The 20,173-nt window shown below is 48.9% G+C and overlaps 3 protein-coding genes and 1 pseudogene across 16 annotated transcripts in view; 1 reads left to right on the top strand and 3 right to left on the bottom strand.

The window, feature by feature from the left end:
- Positions 1-20,173, top strand: part of UBAP2 (ubiquitin associated protein 2) — a 104,015-nt gene that overhangs the window by 79,190 nt on the left and 4,652 nt on the right. For 11 of the 14 annotated variants that reach the window (XM_057408163.1, XM_057408167.1, XM_057408166.1 and 8 more), the window contains 4 exons: positions 1,118-1,209; positions 2,088-2,138; positions 17,611-17,689; positions 19,153-19,367. In XM_057408163.1, coding sequence (XP_057264146.1) covers positions 1,118-1,209; positions 2,088-2,138; positions 17,611-17,689; positions 19,153-19,367 — 437 coding nt within the window. The remainder of the gene's footprint in view (positions 1-1,117; positions 1,210-2,087; positions 2,139-17,610; positions 17,690-19,152; positions 19,368-20,173) is intronic. The other 3 variants (XM_057408173.1, XM_057408162.1, XM_057408160.1) reach the window with 1 other exon arrangement.
- Positions 5,277-5,882, bottom strand: LOC130598609 (interferon-like). The gene has a single exon (XM_057408179.1). It carries the CDS (start codon positions 5,880-5,882, stop codon positions 5,307-5,309), a length of 576 nt encoding a protein of 191 aa, XP_057264162.1. The 3' UTR covers positions 5,277-5,306.
- Positions 8,140-8,743, bottom strand: LOC130598610 (interferon-like; annotated as a pseudogene).
- LOC130598608 (interferon-like) lies at positions 12,986-13,561 on the bottom strand. The gene has a single exon (XM_057408178.1). It carries the CDS (start codon positions 13,559-13,561, stop codon positions 12,986-12,988), a length of 576 nt encoding a protein of 191 aa, XP_057264161.1.

Here is a 20,173-nt window from a genome sequence, read left to right as displayed (position 1 = left end):
AGTTGTCTGGTTCCGTGTATTTGAAATATTTCTTAGGGTGTTATGTGGCATTTATATAGCACATTCCATCCCCAAAGAGTTTGATAAGTAGACACCAATGCAGTTCTAACTTTGGAAATCTTGGTCTAAGAGATTCACACTGTTCGTATTACACATTGTGATCACCTTTGGGCTGTGAGTTCACCTTAGGTTTAATTTCTGTCTTCTCTGTGACTCGAATTCATTTGCGAGTATCAGTATATACTGCAGTGTCCTCATTATCATATGCCACATCCCTACTGCCACATGTACGGAAAGGAAAAAAGTGTCTGGTGTCTAGGTCATTCCACAGCAAACAGTACTTCAGAAAAAGGGCCCACAGAGAGAGAAAGGTGGGGTGGCCTCTTGCACTGAAGTGGAAGCAATGATAAATTCTCTTCTGTTTCTCTGTAAGCAACTTGAAGTGCTAAATGGAAATCCTGTGGAGGGAAGTGGATGATTCAGATATTAAGATCAAGCTTACTTACAGAAGGATTTCTCATTTTTCATTCCCATACTTTGTAAATGAAGTGTGATGACTTTCCAAAGTGCCTTTTTTTTTTTTTCCTCCATTGCCTGCTTCCTAGCACTGCTTTATGGAGGCAACAGAAACTCAGTCTTCTTCTTGTTGCTATTCTCAGTTGCAGTAAGTCACCCATGAAAAATATGCTGGCAACATTTAGTGCTTTCCAGTCTGCTGCTGGTGTTAAGGGGGAATGTGTTGACAGAGCAGAAAATGAGAGAATTTGCTCTCTTAGATTGAGAACGATGCCTGAATTTTGCTTTCAGGAAAGGAGTGAGGAAGGAAGAAGTGTTTGTAATTCTTGTAATGCCCTTGGAGAAAGTAAATGACAGAATGAGACTGTTCTGTGCTGGGACTGCTTTGAGTTCTAAGTCACCTGTACTTTTCTTTCCTTGAGGCATGGTTAAACTCTTCAGCCTATTTTGAGTGTTTTCATCAACCAGCACAAAATTATTCTGCTTAGTTCTGCTAAGCTATCACAGTGCAGCCGCCAGGGCTTGTGAGCGATTTTGTCTCGATGCTGAAGCCTTATCTTCTCTAGAGGCTTGTTAAAGTATCTGTATTTTGATTCTGCAGGCAAAGCTCCCCCAAACCTGCCCCAAGGTGTACCACCCTTGTTGCATAACCAGTATATTGTGGGACCTGGAGGACTTCTGCCTGCCTACCCAGTAAGCAATTTAATTGTTCTGTCCTTGACTGCTTAACTCTTAGTGCAAGTGGGCCCTCCAGACCTGCTGCTGTCTATGCCAAGGCATTAATGTTGGCACATGTTGCACCTGGAATTGCTGTTCCAAATGCTGAAGGCTGTATGAATTATATTCTGGGGGGTAGTTACTGTTGATAGTAAACTGAAGAAGTGTCTGTACAGACCTGATCGGCTGCTGTTGAAGCTAAATGTGCATGTTGCTATGCTTTTCAGTGCTATTAGTTTTTAGGCCGTTTTAGTAGAATTACACTTGTTTAGGTTTGTGATAGTGGAGTACATTTTCTATAGTAATAGTTGAAATGTTCCATGTGTCTTGTCTGCCGTACTTTGAAAGATTGCACATAACTGCTTGGTGTCTGACCAGGATTAACACATTTTTGGTTATCTGTTATTTTGAATTGGAAACTTCATCTTTCTGTATCACACTGAATGCAAGGGGATACCATAGGTTGCTTTGTGGTCTAGTCATAAAATAACAATTCCTGCTATTCTCTGCTGCAGTTACTACTTCTAAGAAGGCTGATTCTCTTACTCCCAAGTATGAATGCCCTGTAGGTTTTTTACGTGTTGATGAAAGATGCATCTGTAGAAACAGTGTTGAAGGCGGGACAGTCAAACTCTCCTTGAAGGACTGCTCTCAGCAAGAAACATCAGAGTGACAAGCCATTTTAAGCATAGCTGAACCAGCCTTAAAATGCTACAGCACACTGTGGTGTCACAACGCAATATATAGACGTACACCTTTAAAATAGACTGGGCCTAAGTCAAACTCCTGTTTAAAGCCCCAAACTGCTCAGAGGAAAGTATTATAATGATGTTGTATTTTTATCTGTCTTTAAGCAGATTTATGGTTATGATGATCTCCAGATGCTTCAATCCAGGCTGCCAATGGTAAGTAAATGACATAATTTATTTACATTTAAACAAGTTATCTTCAGTGTTGACAAACTCGTTCATTTAGTGGTGGTTAAGACCTTATCCTTATGTTTTAAGTTCTGTTTTCTTAAATATCCACAAACAATTTCTCTGGGTGGTACAGATTGATACAGAGCAACTGTTGCATCATGCATTTGTCATCTGGAAATTCTGTAAACAGCAAGTATGGTCTGTCCTTTTGGGTGATGAAATTTTCTATTGTTGTAGCAGCAGTATGAGGTCTTCTCAAATCTAGTTGAAATCTGGGTGTTTAGTTTTCCCAACAGGTAAGGCTGAACACCAAGTACACAAATTGATAGCCAGTAGGTGCTCCTGGTGTTGGAGGTGCTCATAGGTGGAGATCTTTGTGTACGTATCATGGCAATAAATGCACGTGAGCTGCAGGAGGGGAAGTATAGGAAGTTTTCTTTCTTACCAGATCCAGAATGTATATGACATGCTAGAGACACTGAGCTCCCAGACAGGTTGACAAATGATCCTCAGCCTAGGTTGCAGAAATGCAAAGAATTTTGTTTTCAGGAAAGTAGGACAGGGATCTTGGGAGAGAAAGGCAGGTAGTATGTAACTGAGAAGTCACAAGATAAAATGATGAAGTTTATGCGGGGGGGAGGGCAAAACTGGAGCAGTAAGTTGTGATATGGAAAAGAAGTATCACTGGGTGAATGCAATAATTAAAGGTCCAGGACAGTACCGGGTCTTTCATGTGGAATCTAGGGACAACCAGAGTTAGATAGTCAAAGATGAGTCCAGGGATGTCACAGAAAAACCCTGTCCACCTGCACATCCTGAATTAAAAGAATAAAGCCACGCACATTGCTGAAGATAGCCAATGAGGCATGATCCTTGGAAGAACTGTAAGCTGCAATGAATAGCAAAGCTAGAAAAACCTTACCTTGCAAACACAACACACATGGTTACATTGGTAGGATCTTTTCTAGGATTGCTGTTCACTTCTATCAGCCTGCACTTCCCAGATGTTTCCTCATTTTCTGTTGCTCTCTGGGCAGGAGTGCTTTTCTCCACATAGGTGGGCCACGAAGTCATGCAGGGGCTGGAGCTGAGCGTGACTCTTAATGGAAATTTAAGTTCCAAGAGGGCAGCAGCTGAAAATTATTGATGTTCTATATATGTAGGGAGAGCAAATGGAAAGAAATAAGTTAATGGGAAATGCATAATCTAAAATAAAGACAGCAAAGCAGCAGAAGAAAAGATCCTTAACCTCTTCATTAAGAGAAAGGATGAACTAGAGAAAATGTAGGATAGATGTTGTTAGTGTGGCTGTATATAACACTAAGTTCTACAGTATCTGGAAACCAGGTTCCTGGAGGATGGTGCTGCACTCTTTTCAGTGGTGCCCAGCAACAGGACAACGAGCAAGGGTCATAAACCAAAACGAAGAGGTTACACCACAAGAGAAGGCAGACCATCTTTATGCTGAAGGTTGTAGACCACTGTAGCAGGCTGCCCAGGGGGTACTGGAGTCTGCTTCTCTGCAAACATTCCAAACCCGCCTGGATGCATCCCTGTGTAACCTGCTTCAGGTGGCCATCGCTTGGCAGAAGGTTGTACTGGATGATCTCCATAGATCCCTCCCAAAAGTAGTGATTCAGTGATTCTGTGATTGTGAGTTCTGCAAGCTTTTGGAGCAGGGAAACGCATGTGTGGTGCTGGTGGTGGTGTCAGGGCATTGTCGGGGGCTGGAAGCCACGGTGATGTCGGGCAGTGTTATGTTGTTGCTTGCTGTGGTTGGGGTGCTGGAACATGCAGGATGATGTGGGGTGCTGGAAGGTGCGGGATGATGTGGCGTTGCCAGGAGCCATCAGTGCAGGAGGCAGGGCCGTTGTGGATGTGCATGGCTGGGTCCTTGTGCGTGTTGCCCTACAAGAGTCGGTGCTGCAGGTCAGCTGTCAAGCAGCACAGGGAGAGAGTTGTGACTGATGGGGGAGGAGGCCAGAGTAGCCGAAGGTGGCCTAATGCAAGGGCTCTGTGCCATGCCTGCATGCCTGTGCTTCCTAGCGGCATGGCACGGCTTGGGCTGGGTTGGGAGTGACTTTGCCAGTTTTCTGCGTTGGAGCCGCCGAGCGGTGAGCAGGGCCCCCTTCCAGCAGACGAGGTGTCTCTGGGCCATGAGCAGCCCGAGTTGGAATGTTTGCAGGGACGGGGCATCTCCCATTTCTCTGAGCAACCTGTTGGAGTTTTTTAGCAGCGTCATGGTAAATAGCGTCATTTTTGTAGCTCTTGTTAGCGTGAAAGCCTTGCTCCTCGTCCGATGGCGACAGGCTGTATTCAGAGGTGTGTCCCCATGGTTCTCGTAAGCCCCTTAAAGGCCACTGGCACTTCTCTCTGGAGTCTTCTCTTGTGCGCAAGCCCAACTCTCAACCTCTCCTGCTCAGAGCTGTGTTCCAAGCCTGTGGTGGTGTTTGCGCTCCTGCCACGGGAGCGGCACGAGAGGTCTGTACGTTGCGTGTAGTGAATAGGCGAGAGGCGGTGATCCTCACTGGGTCTGAAGCGGGCTGGGTGGGGGAAGACATTGGGGACGCAAATGCCTGAGAATTGCTTCTGCAGAGGATGACTGAACTCTGTCAAAGGCTTTCCAAAGGTGTTGGGAAGTGCCTCTTTGGAGAGGTGTGAAGTGGAAGTGAGGGCATGGGGTGTGCAGATCCCTGTTTGGAGCAAGGCTTGGAGTAGGTGTTGGGGAGAAGCGGCCTCCCCCTGGCCGAAGGAGAGGTTGGTCCGCTTGTGAGAAGAGAAGCAGACTGAATTACTGAATGCCTTGTTTTCCTCAGTCTTTATCCCTAAGGGTGGCCCTTAGGAGTCTGTGACCTCAGAGCTTCACCACAGACCAAGCAGAGGTTGGTGCGCTTGTGAGAAGAGAAGCAGTGGCGGCTTTCGTCAAGAGGTCTTTATTTGGTGTGAATAAATAGGTGAATAAATAGGTGGCATCGTGTGTGCCAATAAATAGAGCAGGGGTGTCGGGGAGCAGCGGGCGCAGGAGAGACGCGGGGTCAGGGCGTCTCTTGCGGCGGCTGTGTCGGAGGGTGCTGTAGGCCCGAGGCGGGTGCGCGCGGGCGCTGCCCCGGTGTTGCTGGTGTCGGGGCGGTGCGGGAGCGTGGGGTCGCTGGGCTAATTGGGCACGGTGCGGGTGAGGTTGTGCAGGTGCTGGAAGCAGAGGCGAGCTTCGAGGCGGACGTGGTCCCAGGCGCAGGCGCTGTGGTTGTGGGTGCGCAGGAAGTCCTGGATGTGTCGGAAGTATTTGTTGATGGTGAGCAGCGGGCTGCGAGGCCCTTGTCCCGGGAAGAGCGTGGCGTTGTCCGTCAGGCAGTGCTGGAGGCGCTGGATGCGGTGCTGGAGGCTGTTGAGGAGCTGGTGGCGTGGCTCGTTGTGCCAGTGCTGGGGGGTGGTGGGGCTGCTGAGGGTGTGGAAGAGGTGCTGGAGGATGCGGAGGGCGGTGGCGGCGGCTTGCTGCGGGTGGCTGATGTGCAGGAGGGTGTCGGGGAAGAGGGGCGCCTGCTGGTGTTGGCAGGGCGGTGTGGGGCTGGGAGCCATGGCCTGGAGGAGCTGGAGGCTGCGCCAGGGGAAGGTGTCATCGCGGGCAGGCCGGTGGTGGCAGGCGAGGCCGGTGGCGAGAGCCGTCAAGAGGAGCAGGAGCGCCGGGGCGCCGCAGCCCAGGTGGGGCTGTGCGGTTGCGGGCGTAGGCATGGTGGGGCTGTGGGTGCTGCCTGGGGGGTGCTGGGCAGGAGCGTGCCGCGTCTCGGTGGTGGTGCGGGTGGGCGCTGTGCTGGGGGTTCTGCCGGGTGGCAGCTTTATGTGGTGCCACCGCGGCTTCCCCTTCCTCGCTTTCCGCTTGCGGCCGCTTGCCGGTTGTGGTTTCCATTTTGGGCTGGGGTCTGTGCTGCTCCTGGGGAAGAGCCTTTTCTGGGGTGTCTGTGGGTGGGGAAGTCCTTGGCCGTGCTTTGTGGTTGTGTTTGGGTTGGTGCCGGTTATGGCGGCAGGGGTTTTGATGTAGCGGTTCGTGGAGGCGGGAAAGCTCAGGGGCAGCCACATGTGGGGCGCTTGTGCTGCTGGTGAGTTTTTTGTGGTTTCTGCTTTTCCTCTTTGTCCCTGTCTCTTTGCAGTTGTGTTGTGCTGGATTTCCCTTCCTGCCCAATTCCCTTTTCCTTTTGTTGGGCTGTAGTAGTGGTTGCGGGGTTTTGGTTTTGGTACTGTTTTGTGTGGGATGACATCATTGTATTCAGTGATGACATCATTGCTTATTCTCTTTTTTGGGTAAATTGTGCCATTTCTTTGTTTCTCTCCGATTTTGTTTTTTATCACTGGTTGTGCATCATTTCTATCTTCTGTAAAATGTTTTTTTTCAGTGATGTCTTTTTTTCTGGAGGTCCTGTGTGACTTCTTGTGCTGAGGCTTGGCATCAGAGGTGGTTGTCGGTGGCCTTGTGAGTTGAAATGTCCTTTGTGCTGAAAGGCCCTTGCTGAGGGATGGGGTGGCTAGGAGTGCTCTGGGTAAGCTGTGACATTGTCTCACCGCCTTCGTGGTGAAGAATTACTGGAGGTGGAAAAGAGGGCAATCCAACTGGGAGATCAAAAAGGACCATTGTCACTGTATGCAGAGGTAGAACGAGGAAGGCGAAGGTGCACTTGGGACTGAGCCTTGCGAAAGACGTCAGTACAGCAAGAAGGGCTTCTTCGTATATATCAGCAGGGAAAGGAAGGTAAGAGCTGAAGGCCAGAGAAAGTAAGCTTTCACCCCCTGGTTGCAGAGAGTTGAGTTATGGATAGGCTGGACAGACTCAACGCCCATAAACCCCTGGGCCCTGAGAGGATGTCGCCAAAGGTGCTGAGGGAGCTGGCAGATGTTGTTCTGCTGCCTTCCTCATCCTTGGATACGCGTGGAGAATGGGAGAGGTGTCCAAGGAGTGAAGGAAGGCCAACGTCACTCCATCATCAGCGAGGGAAAGGAAGAGGACGCGGGAAACCGTTAGCCAGTCGTTCTGATCTCCATCCCTGGAAAGGTGATGGAATAGGTCCTTCGGGTGGTCAGAACCAAGGATGTTAAAGGAAAGAAGTCCCTGAGGAGTGGTCAGCATGGATTCACCAAGGGTAGATCTTGCTTGGCCAAACTCAGAGCCTTTTACAATGACAGGGCACGATGGGTTTACAAGGGGAGAGCAGTGCATGTTATGAGCCTTTACTTATGGAATCATAGAATCATGAGGGTTGGAAAGGACCTTAAGATCATCTAGTTCCAACCCCCCTGCTGTGGGCAGGGACACCTTACGCTAAATCGTATCACTTCCGCAAGGCTTTTGGCAATGTCTCCAATAAAACCCTCGTAGGTGAGGTCAGGAGTGTAGGTTAAATGAACGGACAGCGAGATGGGCTGAGGACTGTCTTGAATGGCAGAGCTGAGAGCACTGTGATCAACAGAGTAGAATACAATTGGAGGCCTGCAGTCGGTGGGGGTTGTCAGGGACCAAAACGGGGTCTGGTCTAATTCAACTTTTTAATCAGTGCAGTGAGTGAAGGGCTAAAGTGACACCTCAGCAAGTTTGTGGCTGATGAGAAACTGGTGGCAGTGGCTGATGCATCTGAAGGCTGTGCTGGCATTCAGTAGTATGTGCACAGGCTGGAGAACTGGGCAGACAAAAACCTACAGAGGTTTCAGAGGGCAAGTTAAGGGCACTGCGTCTTGAGCTTCACCACAGACCAAGCAGAGGTTGGTGCGCTTGTGAGAAGAGAAGCAGTGGCGGCTTTCGTCAAGAGGTCTTTATTTGGTGTGAATAAATAGGTGAATAAATAGGTGGCATCGTGTGTGCCAATAAATAGAGCAGGGGTGTCGGGGAGCAGCGGGCGCAGGAGAGACGCGGGGTCAGGGCGTCTCTTGCGGCGGCTGTGTCGGAGGGTGCTGTAGGCCCGAGGCGGGTGCGCGCGGGCGCTGCCCCGGTGTTGCTGGTGTCGGGGCGGTGCGGGAGCGTGGGGTCGCTGGGCTAATTGGGCACGGTGCGGGTGAGGTTGTGCAGGTGCTGGAAGCAGAGGCGAGCTTCGAGGCGGACGTGGTCCCAGGCGCAGGCGCTGTGGTTGTGGGTGCGCAGGAAGTCCTGGATGTGTCGGAAGTATTTGTTGATGGTGAGCAGCGGGCTGCGAGGCCCTTGTCCCGGGAAGAGCGTGGCGTTGTCCGTCAGGCAGTGCTGGAGGCGCTGGATGCGGTGCTGGAGGCTGTTGAGGAGCTGGTGGCGTGGCTCGTTGTGCCAGTGCTGGGGGGTGGTGGGGCTGCTGAGGGTGTGGAAGAGGTGCTGGAGGATGCGGAGGGCGGTGGCGGCGGCTTGCTGCGGGTGGCTGATGTGCAGGAGGGTGGGGGAAGAGGGGCGCCTGCTGGTGTTGGCAGGGCGGTGTGGGGCTGGGAGCCATGGCCTGGAGGAGCTGGAGGCTGCGCCAGGGGAAGGTGTCATCGCGGGCAGGCCGGTGGTGGCAGGCGAGGCCGGTGGCGAGAGCCGTCAAGAGGAGCAGGAGCGCCGGGGCGCCGCAGCCCAGGTGGGGCTGTGCGGTTGCGGGCGTAGGCATGGTGGGGCTGTGGGTGCTGCCTGGGGGGTGCTGGGCAGGAGCGTGCCGCGTCTCGGTGGTGGTGCGGGTGGGCGCTGTGCTGGGGGTTCTGCCGGGTGGCAGCTTTATGTGGTGCCACCGCGGCTTCCCCTTCCTCGCTTTCCGCTTGCGGCCGCTTGCCGGTTGTGGTTTCCATTTTGGGCTGGGGTCTGTGCTGCTCCTGGGGAAGAGCCTTTTCTGGGGTGTCTGTGGGTGGGGAAGTCCTTGGCCGTGCTTTGTGGTTGTGTTTGGGTTGGTGCCGGTTATGGCGGCAGGGGTTTTGATGTAGCGGTTCGTGGAGGCGGGAAAGCTCAGGGGCAGCCACATGTGGGGCGCTTGTGCTGCTGGTGAGTTTTTTGTGGTTTCTGCTTTTCCTCTTTGTCCCTGTCTCTTTGCAGTTGTGTTGTGCTGGATTTCCCTTCCTGCCCAATTCCCTTTTCCTTTTGTTGGGCTGTAGTAGTGGTTGCGGGGTTTTGGTTTTGGTACTGTTTTGTGTGGGATGACATCATTGTATTCAGTGATGACATCATTGCTTATTCTCTTTTTTGGGTAAATTGTGCCATTTCTTTGTTTCTCTCCGATTTTGTTTTTTATCACTGGTTGTGCATCATTTCTATCTTCTGTAAAATGTTTTTTTTTCAGTGATGTCTTTTTTTCTGGAGGTCCTGTGTGACTTCTTGTGCTGAGGCTTGGCATCAGAGGTGGTTGTCGGTGGCCTTGTGAGTTGAAATGTCCTTTGTGCTGAAAGGCCCTTGCTGAGGGATGGGGTGGCTAGGAGTGCTCTGGGTAAGCTGTGACATTGTCTCACCGCCTTCGTGGTGAAGAATTACTGGAGGTGGAAAAGAGGGCAATCCAACTGGGAGATCAAAAAGGACCATTGTCACTGTATGCAGAGGTAGAACGAGGAAGGCGAAGGTGCACTTGGGACTGAGCCTTGCGAAAGACGTCAGTACAGCAAGAAGGGCTTCTTCGTATATATCAGCAGGGAAAGGAAGGTAAGAGCTGAAGGCCAGAGAAAGTAAGCTTTCACCCCCTGGTTGCAGAGAGTTGAGTTATGGATAGGCTGGACAGACTCAACGCCCATAAACCCCTGGGCCCTGAGAGGATGTCGCCAAAGGTGCTGAGGGAGCTGGCAGATGTTGTTCTGCTGCCTTCCTCATCCTTGGATACGCGTGGAGAATGGGAGAGGTGTCCAAGGAGTGAAGGAAGGCCAACGTCACTCCATCATCAGCGAGGGAAAGGAAGAGGACGCGGGAAACCGTTAGCCAGTCGTTCTGATCTCCATCCCTGGAAAGGTGATGGAATAGGTCCTTCGGGTGGTCAGAACCAAGGATGTTAAAGGAAAGAAGTCCCTGAGGAGTGGTCAGCATGGATTCACCAAGGGTAGATCTTGCTTGGCCAAACTCAGAGCCTTTTACAATGACAGGGCACGATGGGTTTACAAGGGGAGAGCAGTGCATGTTATGAGCCTTTACTTATGGAATCATAGAATCATGAGGGTTGGAAAGGACCTTAAGATCATCTAGTTCCAACCCCCCTGCTGTGGGCAGGGACACCTTACGCTAAATCGTATCACTTCCGCAAGGCTTTTGGCAATGTCTCCAATAAAACCCTCGTAGGTGAGGTCAGGAGTGTAGGTTAAATGAACGGACAGCGAGATGGGCTGAGGACTGTCTTGAATGGCAGAGCTGAGAGCACTGTGATCAACAGAGTAGAATACAATTGGAGGCCTGCAGTCGGTGGGGGTTGTCAGGGACCAAAACGGGGTCTGGTCTAATTCAACTTTTTAATCAGTGCAGTGAGTGAAGGGCTAAAGTGACACCTCAGCAAGTTTGTGGCTGATGAGAAACTGGTGGCAGTGGCTGATGCATCTGAAGGCTGTGCTGGCATTCAGTAGTATGTGCACAGGCTGGAGAACTGGTTGTGGTTTTTTTTTTTTTTGTTATTTGTTAAATGATGTGGTTTTTTTATCATTGTATGATCTTTGTCTGTTCAGATGTCCTTTGTGGAAGCGGTTCTCAATTCATCAGTTGAGTCCTGTTTCTGTATTGATGAAGCTTCTATAATGCCTTTGGTTTGTTTTGCCTATTTGAAAGACCTGGTTTTGGGGGACTAGCACTCTTTTCTTAACAGTTTTTTTTTTAACAATTGTGAAGATTCCGCCAGTAATAGATTCATTTGTATTCTGGTTTTGCCTGTTTTGAGGTATTTTTTTTGAGCACTATGTCTTTTTGTGGTGTGGAGCAAAATACTCTCTACAGACAAGGTTTTCTCCCGAAATTTCTAGGTTTTCTTGGTGATTTGCATTTGTATTATGTAATCCCTGATACTACTGCAGCTTCTCAGTTTCTGTGTTTGTTTTTATCTTTCTCTGTGCATCATGTCTTTTTGTTGGTTTATTTTTATTCCAGTGGTGTATTTTTCTGTGGAGGTTCCTTAGTGCATCCTTGTTCTGAGGAGAGGTCTTATCAGAGGAGGTTGCTGTGGGTTTTCCAGTGATGCTTTTGCGTATATCTCCAGGAATGGCCATCTCACAACTTCCCTGATCTGTTTTCTCATGTTCATAGAATCGCAGAATGTTTAGGTTTGAAAGGGACCTTAAAGCTCATCCAGTTCCAATCCCTGCCATGGGACACCTTCCACTAGACCAGTTTCCTCCAAGCCCTGCTTAACCTGGCCTTGAACACTGGCAGGGATTTGACAGCCATAGCTTCCTTGGGTAACCTGTGCCAGGGTCCCAGCACTCTCATAGTGAAGAATTTCGTCCTCATGTCTAATCTCAGTCTCCTCTCTGTCAGTTTAAAGCCATTCGCCTTCATCCCTAAAGGCCTTAGTAAAAATCCCATCTCCAGGTTTCTTGTAGCACCTTTAGGCACTGGAAGCTGCTCCAAGGTCTCCTTGGAGCCTTCTCTTCTCCAGGCTGAGCAAGCCCAGCTCTCTCAGCCTGGCTCCAGAGCAGAGCTGCTCCAGCTCTCAGAGAATTTCCATGGCCTCCTCTGGACTCGCTCAAGCAGCTCCATTCCCCTCTTGTGTCATTGCCCCAGACCTGGATGCAAGACAGCAGGGGGGTGTCACGAGAGCAGAGCAAAGGGGCAAGATCCTCTCCCTTGACCAGCTTCTCATGTTCCTTTTGATGCAGCGCAGCATATAGGGTTTGTTACTGGGCTGTAAGCACACACTCCCCATGTTGAGCATGTTGGTCATATTGTGCTTCTCATCAACCAACACCCCCAAGTCTTTTTCCTCAGGGCTGCTCTCAATCTATTCTCTGCCGAGCTTGTATTTATGCTTTTGTGGGGGGGTTGCAGTGCTGGTATGCTGTTCCTTGTCAAAATGTCACAGGCTTTGGTGGGTCCTGTCCATGCCTTTTTCAGGTGCATCTTGTCCGTGTTACTCTGCTTGGTGCACCTAGCAGTACTTAGGCATTGCTGTGGGGTGGTTTGTGATAGGGTCGTTGTTGGGAAGAGACTATCATGTTTTAGTAGGGGGAAAGGGTTGGGAAGGAAGAAGGTGGATGATGGGAGAGGAGGTGCACGCAGGGCAGGCATCATGTCATCTGGGCAAGCATGTGCTCCCAGGGTCTGGCATCAGCAGGAGATGCCTATGGGCTTGAAGGACCATGGTGGGTCACTGAAAGTAGGTTGCTGTTTGGAGCCTTTGGCCAGGGCAGGAGGTACTGGGGGGCTGGGCTGCAGGAGGGAGACTCATCCCTGCCTGGCTGGAGATTCCCTGTCTTTGCTTATCAGATACATGCATGATGACCACCTCTTTTTCCTTCTTTTTTGTTTTTACAAAAAATCTTTATTTGCAAGAAGGACAAAAATAAATAAATAAATAACCCATGGTCAGCTAAATAAATATATAAATAAGAGTTCTTTCATTTTTGCAAGAGTCTCTCATTGTCCATGGGGACTTCCCCCTCCATCAGTGGAGGTCACAGCCTGGATAGTCTGGATATCTCCATAGGTAATAAATATCACCCCTCTCCCATCCCCTCGTCCATAAGCATGCAGCACAGCAATCCCCTCCTGCCTCGCCAGCAGTATGAGCAGTGCGGCTGTCCCACAGCCCAGCTTTAGCCTCAATGTGGTCATGCCCATTCCCTCTCAGCGCAGGATCCTGCCTGGAGGAGCTCTGGCAACCCAGATCAATCCCAGCCCATGGCCACCGACGTTGGCTGAGGACAGGCATTTGGTGCTGGGGTTGGCAGAGCATGGGAGCAAATCAGCTTTTCATTCGCCGGAAGAGTTTGTCCAAGTGTTGGAACAAGGAGTGAACTTCAAGGCGAACGTGGTCCCAGGCGCAGGCGCTGTAGCTGTGGGCATGGAGGTAGCCATTGATGCCATGGATGTATTTGTTGATCGTGAGCAGCAGGTTGTGGGGTCCTCGGCTTCGAAAGCGTCTGACATTGCCTGACAGGCAGTGCTGGAGGCGCTGGATGCGGTGCTGGAGGCTGTTGAGGAGCTGGTGGCGTGGCTCGTTGTGCCAGTGCTGGGGGGTGGTGGGGCTGCTGAGGGTGTGGAAGAGGTGCTGGAGGATGCGGAGGGCGGTGGCGGCGGCTTGCTGCGGGTGGCTGATGTGCAGGAGGGTGTCGGGGAAGAGGGGCGCCTGCTGGTGTTGGCAGGGCGGTGTGGGGCTGGGAGCCATGGCCTGGAGGAGCTGGAGGCTGCGCCAGGGGAAGGTGTCATCGCGGGCAGGCCGGTGGTGGCAGGCGAGGCCGGTGGCGAGAGCCGTCAAGAGGAGCAGGAGCGCCGGGGCGCCGCAGCCCAGGTGGGGCTGTGCGGTTGCGGGCGTAGGCATGGTGGGGCTGTGGGTGCTGCCTGGGGGGTGCTGGGCAGGAGCGTGCCGCGTCTCGGTGGTGGTGCTGGTTGGCACTGTGCTGGGGGTTCTGCCAGGTGGCAGCCTTATATATGGCACCACTTTCCATTCATCATCACCATTCTCTAGACAGGATTTCCCTAGTTCCATTTTCAGTTTTGCTTTCTGTTTAGTTTTTCCTTAGGCCTTTTTTTTTTCTACTTGTCCAAAGTCTGAGCAGGGGTTTGCCCTGCTCTAAGGAAGGGAAGGGGGAGCTGGTTCTTTCCCATGAATGTTGTTGGGGTGCAGAGGGGTCCCATACTGCTGTGCTGTTATGGTTCAGCAGGGGACATGAAAATGTGGATTTTGGGTTGCCTTCAGGATTTCCTTTTTGTCTGTTTTGTTCATTATCTTTCTTTGCTTTTATTTTCAAGTCTCTCTGCCTATCCGTATCAATTTCTCTTATTTCATTTTTTTTCTATTTGTTTATATGAGTTAATACATGTTTTCCTTTTTTTATTGGAAATATTTTTAATGTGTCAGTCTACTTTCTCTTTTTTTTTTTTTCCTTTTCCTTTCTGTTTCCTTTTCCTTTCACTATTACATCTACAGCCTTGCTGCGGAGGAGTTTCTCCTCTCTGCAAATATCTCACAGAATATTTCTGTGGTCATCTGTCAGTTTCAGTTTTTACATTTCCCAGTCTATTTCTCTTCAGCATGTTGATATTTACAAACAAATGCATAAATGCTATTTTTCAGCTATTCATGCAGTGGTTGTGATTTCTAGATGGGGGGGGGGGGGGATTATTACATTTTGAATTTACTGTAGAAATTATACAACATTAGATGTTGCAGGAGCAGGTGGGAATATTTGTCAGGTGGTTTTCCCCCACCTGAGGGACAGTGGAAATAGTTGCAATCCTTAGACCCTGTTCTCACGAGGGTTTGGTTATATTTTGTCCAGTTTATATAGGTGAAGAATGCTAGTGTGTCATTTCCAGTTCATATCACAGAATCATAGAATGGTTTGGGTTGGAAAGTTCCTCAAGATCATCTGGTTCCAACCCCCTGCCACAGCCAGGGATGCCTCACACTAGACCATGTTGCCCCAAGGCTCTGTCCAACCTGGCCTTGAGCACTGCCAGGGATGGGGCATTTACCACTTCCTTGGGCAACCTGTGCCTGTGCCTCACCACCCTCACAGTAAAGAACTTCTTCCTTATATCTAACTTGAACTTTGCCTGTTTAAGTTTAAACCCATCACCCCTTGTCTATAGCTGCAGTCCCTGATGAAGAGTCCCTCTCCACTGAATCCTGCTCAGATGTATTCTCACATTCTGTTTTTGTTGACTTTTTCCTTGGAATGAAATGGGAGTGGTGCTTTAAGACTTCTAATGTTAATTTGGTTGTACTTTATTGAATGTTTTTTGCCAGAGTTGATTAGGTGGAATTACCTGGCAATGAAAGGATGATGAAATATGGCACTGTTTCAAGTTACAGAAAGCACCTGTAATACTTAGTCTTTGTTGGAATATTTTGTGTTCAGTGATGGAGGATAGGGTGTAGGAAATGGAGGTGAGGCACAGAAATACAGAAAGGTGGAAGGTGCTGTCAACTGTGAGAGAGCATTTGAGGTGCCAGGGAATTTGTAGAGGCAGGTATGAAGGAAGAGAATATTCTTCCTTGGGTTGGGGCAATCCCAAGCACAAATACAAGGTGGGTGGAGAATGGATTGAGAGCAGCCTGAGGAGAAGGACTTGGGAGTGTTAGATGACAAGAAGCTCCACATGACTGGGCAGTGTGCACTTGCAGCTCAGAAACCAGCAGCATGCTGGGCTGCATCAAAAGGAGCATGACCAGCAGGTCAAAGGATGTGATTCTACCCCTTTAGTGTGCTCTTGTGAGACCTCACTTGGAATACTAGGTGCGGTTCTGGGGCCCCCATCACAAGAGGGGCATACACCTGCTTGAGCAAGTCCAGATGAGGCCATGGAGATTCTCTGAGGGCTGGAGCACCTCTGCGCTGGAGACAGGCTGAGAGAGCTGGGCTGGTTCAGCCTGGAAAAGAGAAGGCTCCAGGGAGACCTTAGAGCAGCTCCAGTGCCTAAAGGCACTATACAAAAAACCTACAGTCGGCTTTTTACAAAGGCATGTAGTGACAGGACAAGGGGGAATGGCCTTAACCTGACAGAGGAGAGATTGAGATTAGACATGAGGAAGAAATTCTTCACTATGAGAGTGGTGGGATCCTGGCACAGGTTGCCCAGAGAAGCTGTGGCTGCCCCATCCCTGGCAGTGTTCAAGGCCAGGCTGGATGTGGCTTGGAGCAACCTGGTCTAGTGGAAGGTGTCCCTGCATGTGGCAGGGGGTTGGAACTGGATGAGCTTTAAGGTCCTTTACAACCCAAACCATTCCGTGATTTTCAGTGTTGGAGATGTGTGGAAATGGTTATATCTCAACGTATCAGAGGTGATGAGGAGTAAACAGTAAGAATTAAAAGAAAAATGCATAGTAGAGTACTAGCCCCGTAGCAAAGGGCTAACTTTTCTCTTTTTCTCCCAAATTGAGGCAAAATGCCACTTCATTTTTGCTGACATGTGCTGTGATCTTGGAGTGCAGGCTTTCTAGGGTGAGGCCTTTCTTACTTTCCTGTAGAAGACCTAGAAGAATGATCTGAGGCAGTGGTCTACACCTTTTTTGATTGCACACCCCATCAGTTATAAATTTCTGAGCACTCATCCCCAATATATTTTTATTTCTGAATTACATACCTATGATACTGTGCTAATCTGACTGTTATAAAGCATACACAAAAATAAAAGTTAAAAAAGGATTGAAGGTTAAACAAGCACTATTTTTTTTTCATTATGTTGTTTTATTTTATTAACGGTACCAAACCCAATTTCTTCATGCGCCCCAATGGATTGTCTTGCACATCCCACTTTGGAGAGTTCTTGTCGTGGTTTAAACCCAGCTGGTAACTCAAAACCATGCAGCCACTTGCTCACTGCCCCCCTTCCTCCCCCCACTCCCAGAGGGATAGGGAGGAGAATCAAAAGAATGTAACCACAGGCTGAGATAAGAGCAGTCCAGTAACTAAGGTATAACACAAACCACTACTGCTACCATCAATAATGATAATGATAAGGGAAATAACAAGGGAATACAACTGCTCACCACACACTGACCTATACCCAGCCCGACCTGAGCAGTGATCTGGTCCTTCTGGGTAACTGCCCCCTGGTTTATATACTGGGCATGACGTGCTGTAGCATGGAATACCCCTTTGGCTAGTTTGGGTCAGGTGTCCTGTCTCTGCTTCCTCCCAGCTTCCCCTCTTCCCTGGCAGAGCATGAGGCTCAGAAAGTCCTTGGTCAGAGTAAACATTACTGAGCAGCAACTAAAACCATCGGTGTTATCAGCATTGTTCTCAGGCTGAAAGTCAAAACCACAGCACTGCACCAGCTACTAAGAAGGAAAAAAATGACTGCTACTGCTGAACCCAGGACAGTTCTCCTGAAACATAGTTTAAATAAATTTCCCAGTCATCTGGTAGTAACTCTTTTTACTATTTTCCTCTTTTTTTTTTTTTTTTTTTTTTTTTGGCTTGTTTTCAAATGTTTGTACTGTTTTCCAGCTGATGTTTCCGCTTTTAGAAAATAGGGTATGGCACAAGGGTCAAACCTTTAGGCTACATCCCAGGTCTTTGGCTCCTGATGGTCTGTTGCTCTTCCAGGTACTGGAAGAGTCTTCTCACTGGAATGTAACAGCTCGGAGCTGAGGGTTGGGAGGGAAAAGTGTGTGGTTGTTGTCTTTAGCTTACTGTTAAGGATGAAGTATTTGTTACACAATGCTAAAAACATCAGAAAGTAGGTTTATTTTGAAGTTGAGGATGCAGGTTAATCTAAAGCTCTGCTGTAAGCGATAAGGTCACCTTCTGCTCAAACCTCTGTCTTGACAAATTTTCTTACAATTACAATGCAGGATTCGTAAGAGCTGTCCATTTTTGATATGGTTTCAACTATTAATAAACAATGTTGTCTCTTTCCAAGGATTACTATGGAATTACATTCCCTGCTCCAGCAACCTTGACAGGCAGAGATGGGAGCCTTGCTAACAATCCATACTCAGGTGAGTGCTGTTTAAAGATGAGGATGGTAAGTGAGATGTGCTGGTTTCTAGATGCAGGTCATCCTGCCATTGGTGAAAGAGCAGTTGTTTTTGCCTATTGTAAGCAGTTGAAACCGTCAGTCCGAACTAGACAAACAGAAGCGAGCATCTCTCTCTCAACCCTGACATTGGTGTTTCTTCATGGGTTTGGTCAGCAATTCATATGTGACTTATAGGAATGAGCTGGATAGCCTTTGAGAACAAGCGTAGAATTGTTATGAGTGTAAATGCTGTGCCATCTGGTGCCCTTCCTGAGCACATACAGGTGCTTGAAAGATATTCCGTAGCTTAATCATTCTTCTCAAAATTCAACTGGCTTGCCTTCCTTTTTTTGGCACTGGAATAGACTCTTCTCAGCAGCAACCCATGCTTCGTTACTGCTATTTTAGCGCTGTTATGTTCCCATGTAGCAGGCTGTCCCTCACCCTCTCCAAATCTAAGGGATTTCATTCGCAAAAGCATGTGGTTTTAAGAAGCCCTTACTCATTCCTTCTCTTGCTCCTCAGTTACTGGTGTGCAGAGATGACATTAGTGCCATCCAGGATTTTCATCCCATGGTTTTCATCTACTGCGACCAGATTGCAACTTATAAGTGTAGTTATGCATAGTACAGTTCCTATATTGACAGTGTTAAGTGTTGTCATACTTGTTGGTAACCAGCAAAAAGGAGTACTGGCTAAGAATGAGATAATGTGATTGATGTATGTAACCTCCCTAAAAGAGATGTGAGCGTGCTGTTCTGTAGGCTGCCAGAAAATGCAGGTGTTCAAGAGTTTTCTGCTTCATAATCACTTCTCTCAGGAGTCTGCTTTTGGGTTTTTAACCAAATTTCCCTTCCTACTTCTTCAATAAGGTGGCCCACGATGCAAGCCTTGCTTTCCTGGCCTTCAGCTACTGTCTCCAGAACTTTGGTGGTGTGAGGAACCAGACATATTAACTAGTCATGCTTGACAAATAAACAGACATTGACAAAAATATACCCATCACTGCCTGTAAATTCTAACTTGCTTTCAGCCCATGAAGCCTAGCTAATCAATTTAACCTCCAGGAAAGTCACACTTTAACCCAACAACCATTTGCCTTTTGGCTATTTACCATACTTCCTGCTTTTAGCATGTTTTATTGCAATGATCTGATAGCAGTGAGTCTGCTCAGACCTTGTGAGATAGGTAAGTATTGGTTATCTCCACTTTATCAGTGGATTAGCCACAGCACAGAGTTCAGTGCCACAAATAGGCAATGTCCTTGTGGCCGTCAGAAAGAGAGACCAGGAGAGTGCTTCCCCTAAACAACTGCTGGCTTTCAAGTGTAGGATATGCTCTATTCTTTAGTGGTCTGCTTGTATTCAGAGGATTTGAGCCCTGTGAGTCCTCCACTTTTGGAGTAGCTTGGATAGCTTTTCTGATCAGTTCCTTCTTTTGCAGGTGACGTAACAAAATTTGGCCGTGGGGATTCTGCCTCCCCTGCTCCGGCAACCACGCTTGCCCAGCCGCAGCAGAACCAGACACAGACTCACCACACGACTCAGCAGCCCTTCCTCAACCCGACCCTGCCCCCAGGGTACAGCTACACTGGGTTACCTTACTATGCTGGTGTGCCCGGTGTACCCAGTGCATTCCAGTATGGGCCAACCATGTTTGTAAGTGTGACAGCCTAAGCTGTAACCCTCGTTTCGTGCCTCTCTGGTTTTGCTCTCTCCAGCCCAAACTGTCTACATCCTGGAATCATAGTTTTTGATTCACTAGATCAGGTTACTCAAAGCCCTGCATCATCTGGCCTTGAACACTGCCAGGGATGGGGCAGTCACAGCTTTGCTGGGCAACCTGTGCCAGTGCCTCACCACCCTTGTCATAAAAAATACCTTCCTTATGTCCAATTTAAACCTCCTTTTTTTCAGTTTAAAACCATTGCCCTTTGTCCTGTCAGTACAGGACCTGGTAGAAAATTTTTCTCCATCTTTCCTATAAGCCCCCTTTAAGTATTGAAGGGTCTCAGTAAGTTATCCCCAGAGCCTTCTCTTCTCCAGGCTGAACAACCCTAGCTCTCTCAGCCTGTCTTCATAGCAGAGGTTCACCAGCCCTCTGAGCATTGTTGTGGCCCTTCTCTAGACCTGCTTTAATAGTTCCATCTCTCTCTCTTGTACTGGAGACCCTAGAAGTGAATCCAGTACTCAGGTGGATTCTCATGAAAATGGTATGTAGCATTATCTTCCCCAGCCTTCCAGGCATCTCCAAAAACATGCAAGCTTGAGAAACCAGTTTCCGTCCCTTCCACAGGAGAGCAGGAAATTTAAAATGCAGAACTCACGGACTCTTGCACAGGTTACTGCAAATAGCAGAAGTTACAGCTCATTGACTCGGTGATCCTGAAAGCCCTTACCAGTCTCTGGAGAGTCCAAAGGAGACCCAAAGCTCCAGTTAGCTTGGAGTGCCTAGGAAATCCTTT

The sequence above is a fragment of the Pezoporus wallicus genome, unplaced genomic scaffold, assembly GCF_028554395.1.
Source record: "Pezoporus wallicus isolate ANWC-B61680 ecotype Strahan unplaced genomic scaffold, APGP_CSIRO_Pwel_v1 contig_6996, whole genome shotgun sequence".
Taxonomy (NCBI): domain Eukaryota; kingdom Metazoa; phylum Chordata; class Aves; order Psittaciformes; family Psittacidae; genus Pezoporus; species Pezoporus wallicus.
The sequence above is the reverse complement of the archived record's forward strand: the minus strand, read 5'-3'. Positions and strand labels throughout refer to the sequence as shown.

Coding starts and splice junctions, on each gene's coding strand:
- LOC130598609 (XM_057408179.1), bottom strand. CDS start 5,882: ATGCCTACGCCCGCAACCGCACAGCCCCACCTGGGCTGCGGCGCCCCG.
- LOC130598608 (XM_057408178.1), bottom strand. CDS start 13,561: ATGCCTACGCCCGCAACCGCACAGCCCCACCTGGGCTGCGGCGCCCCG.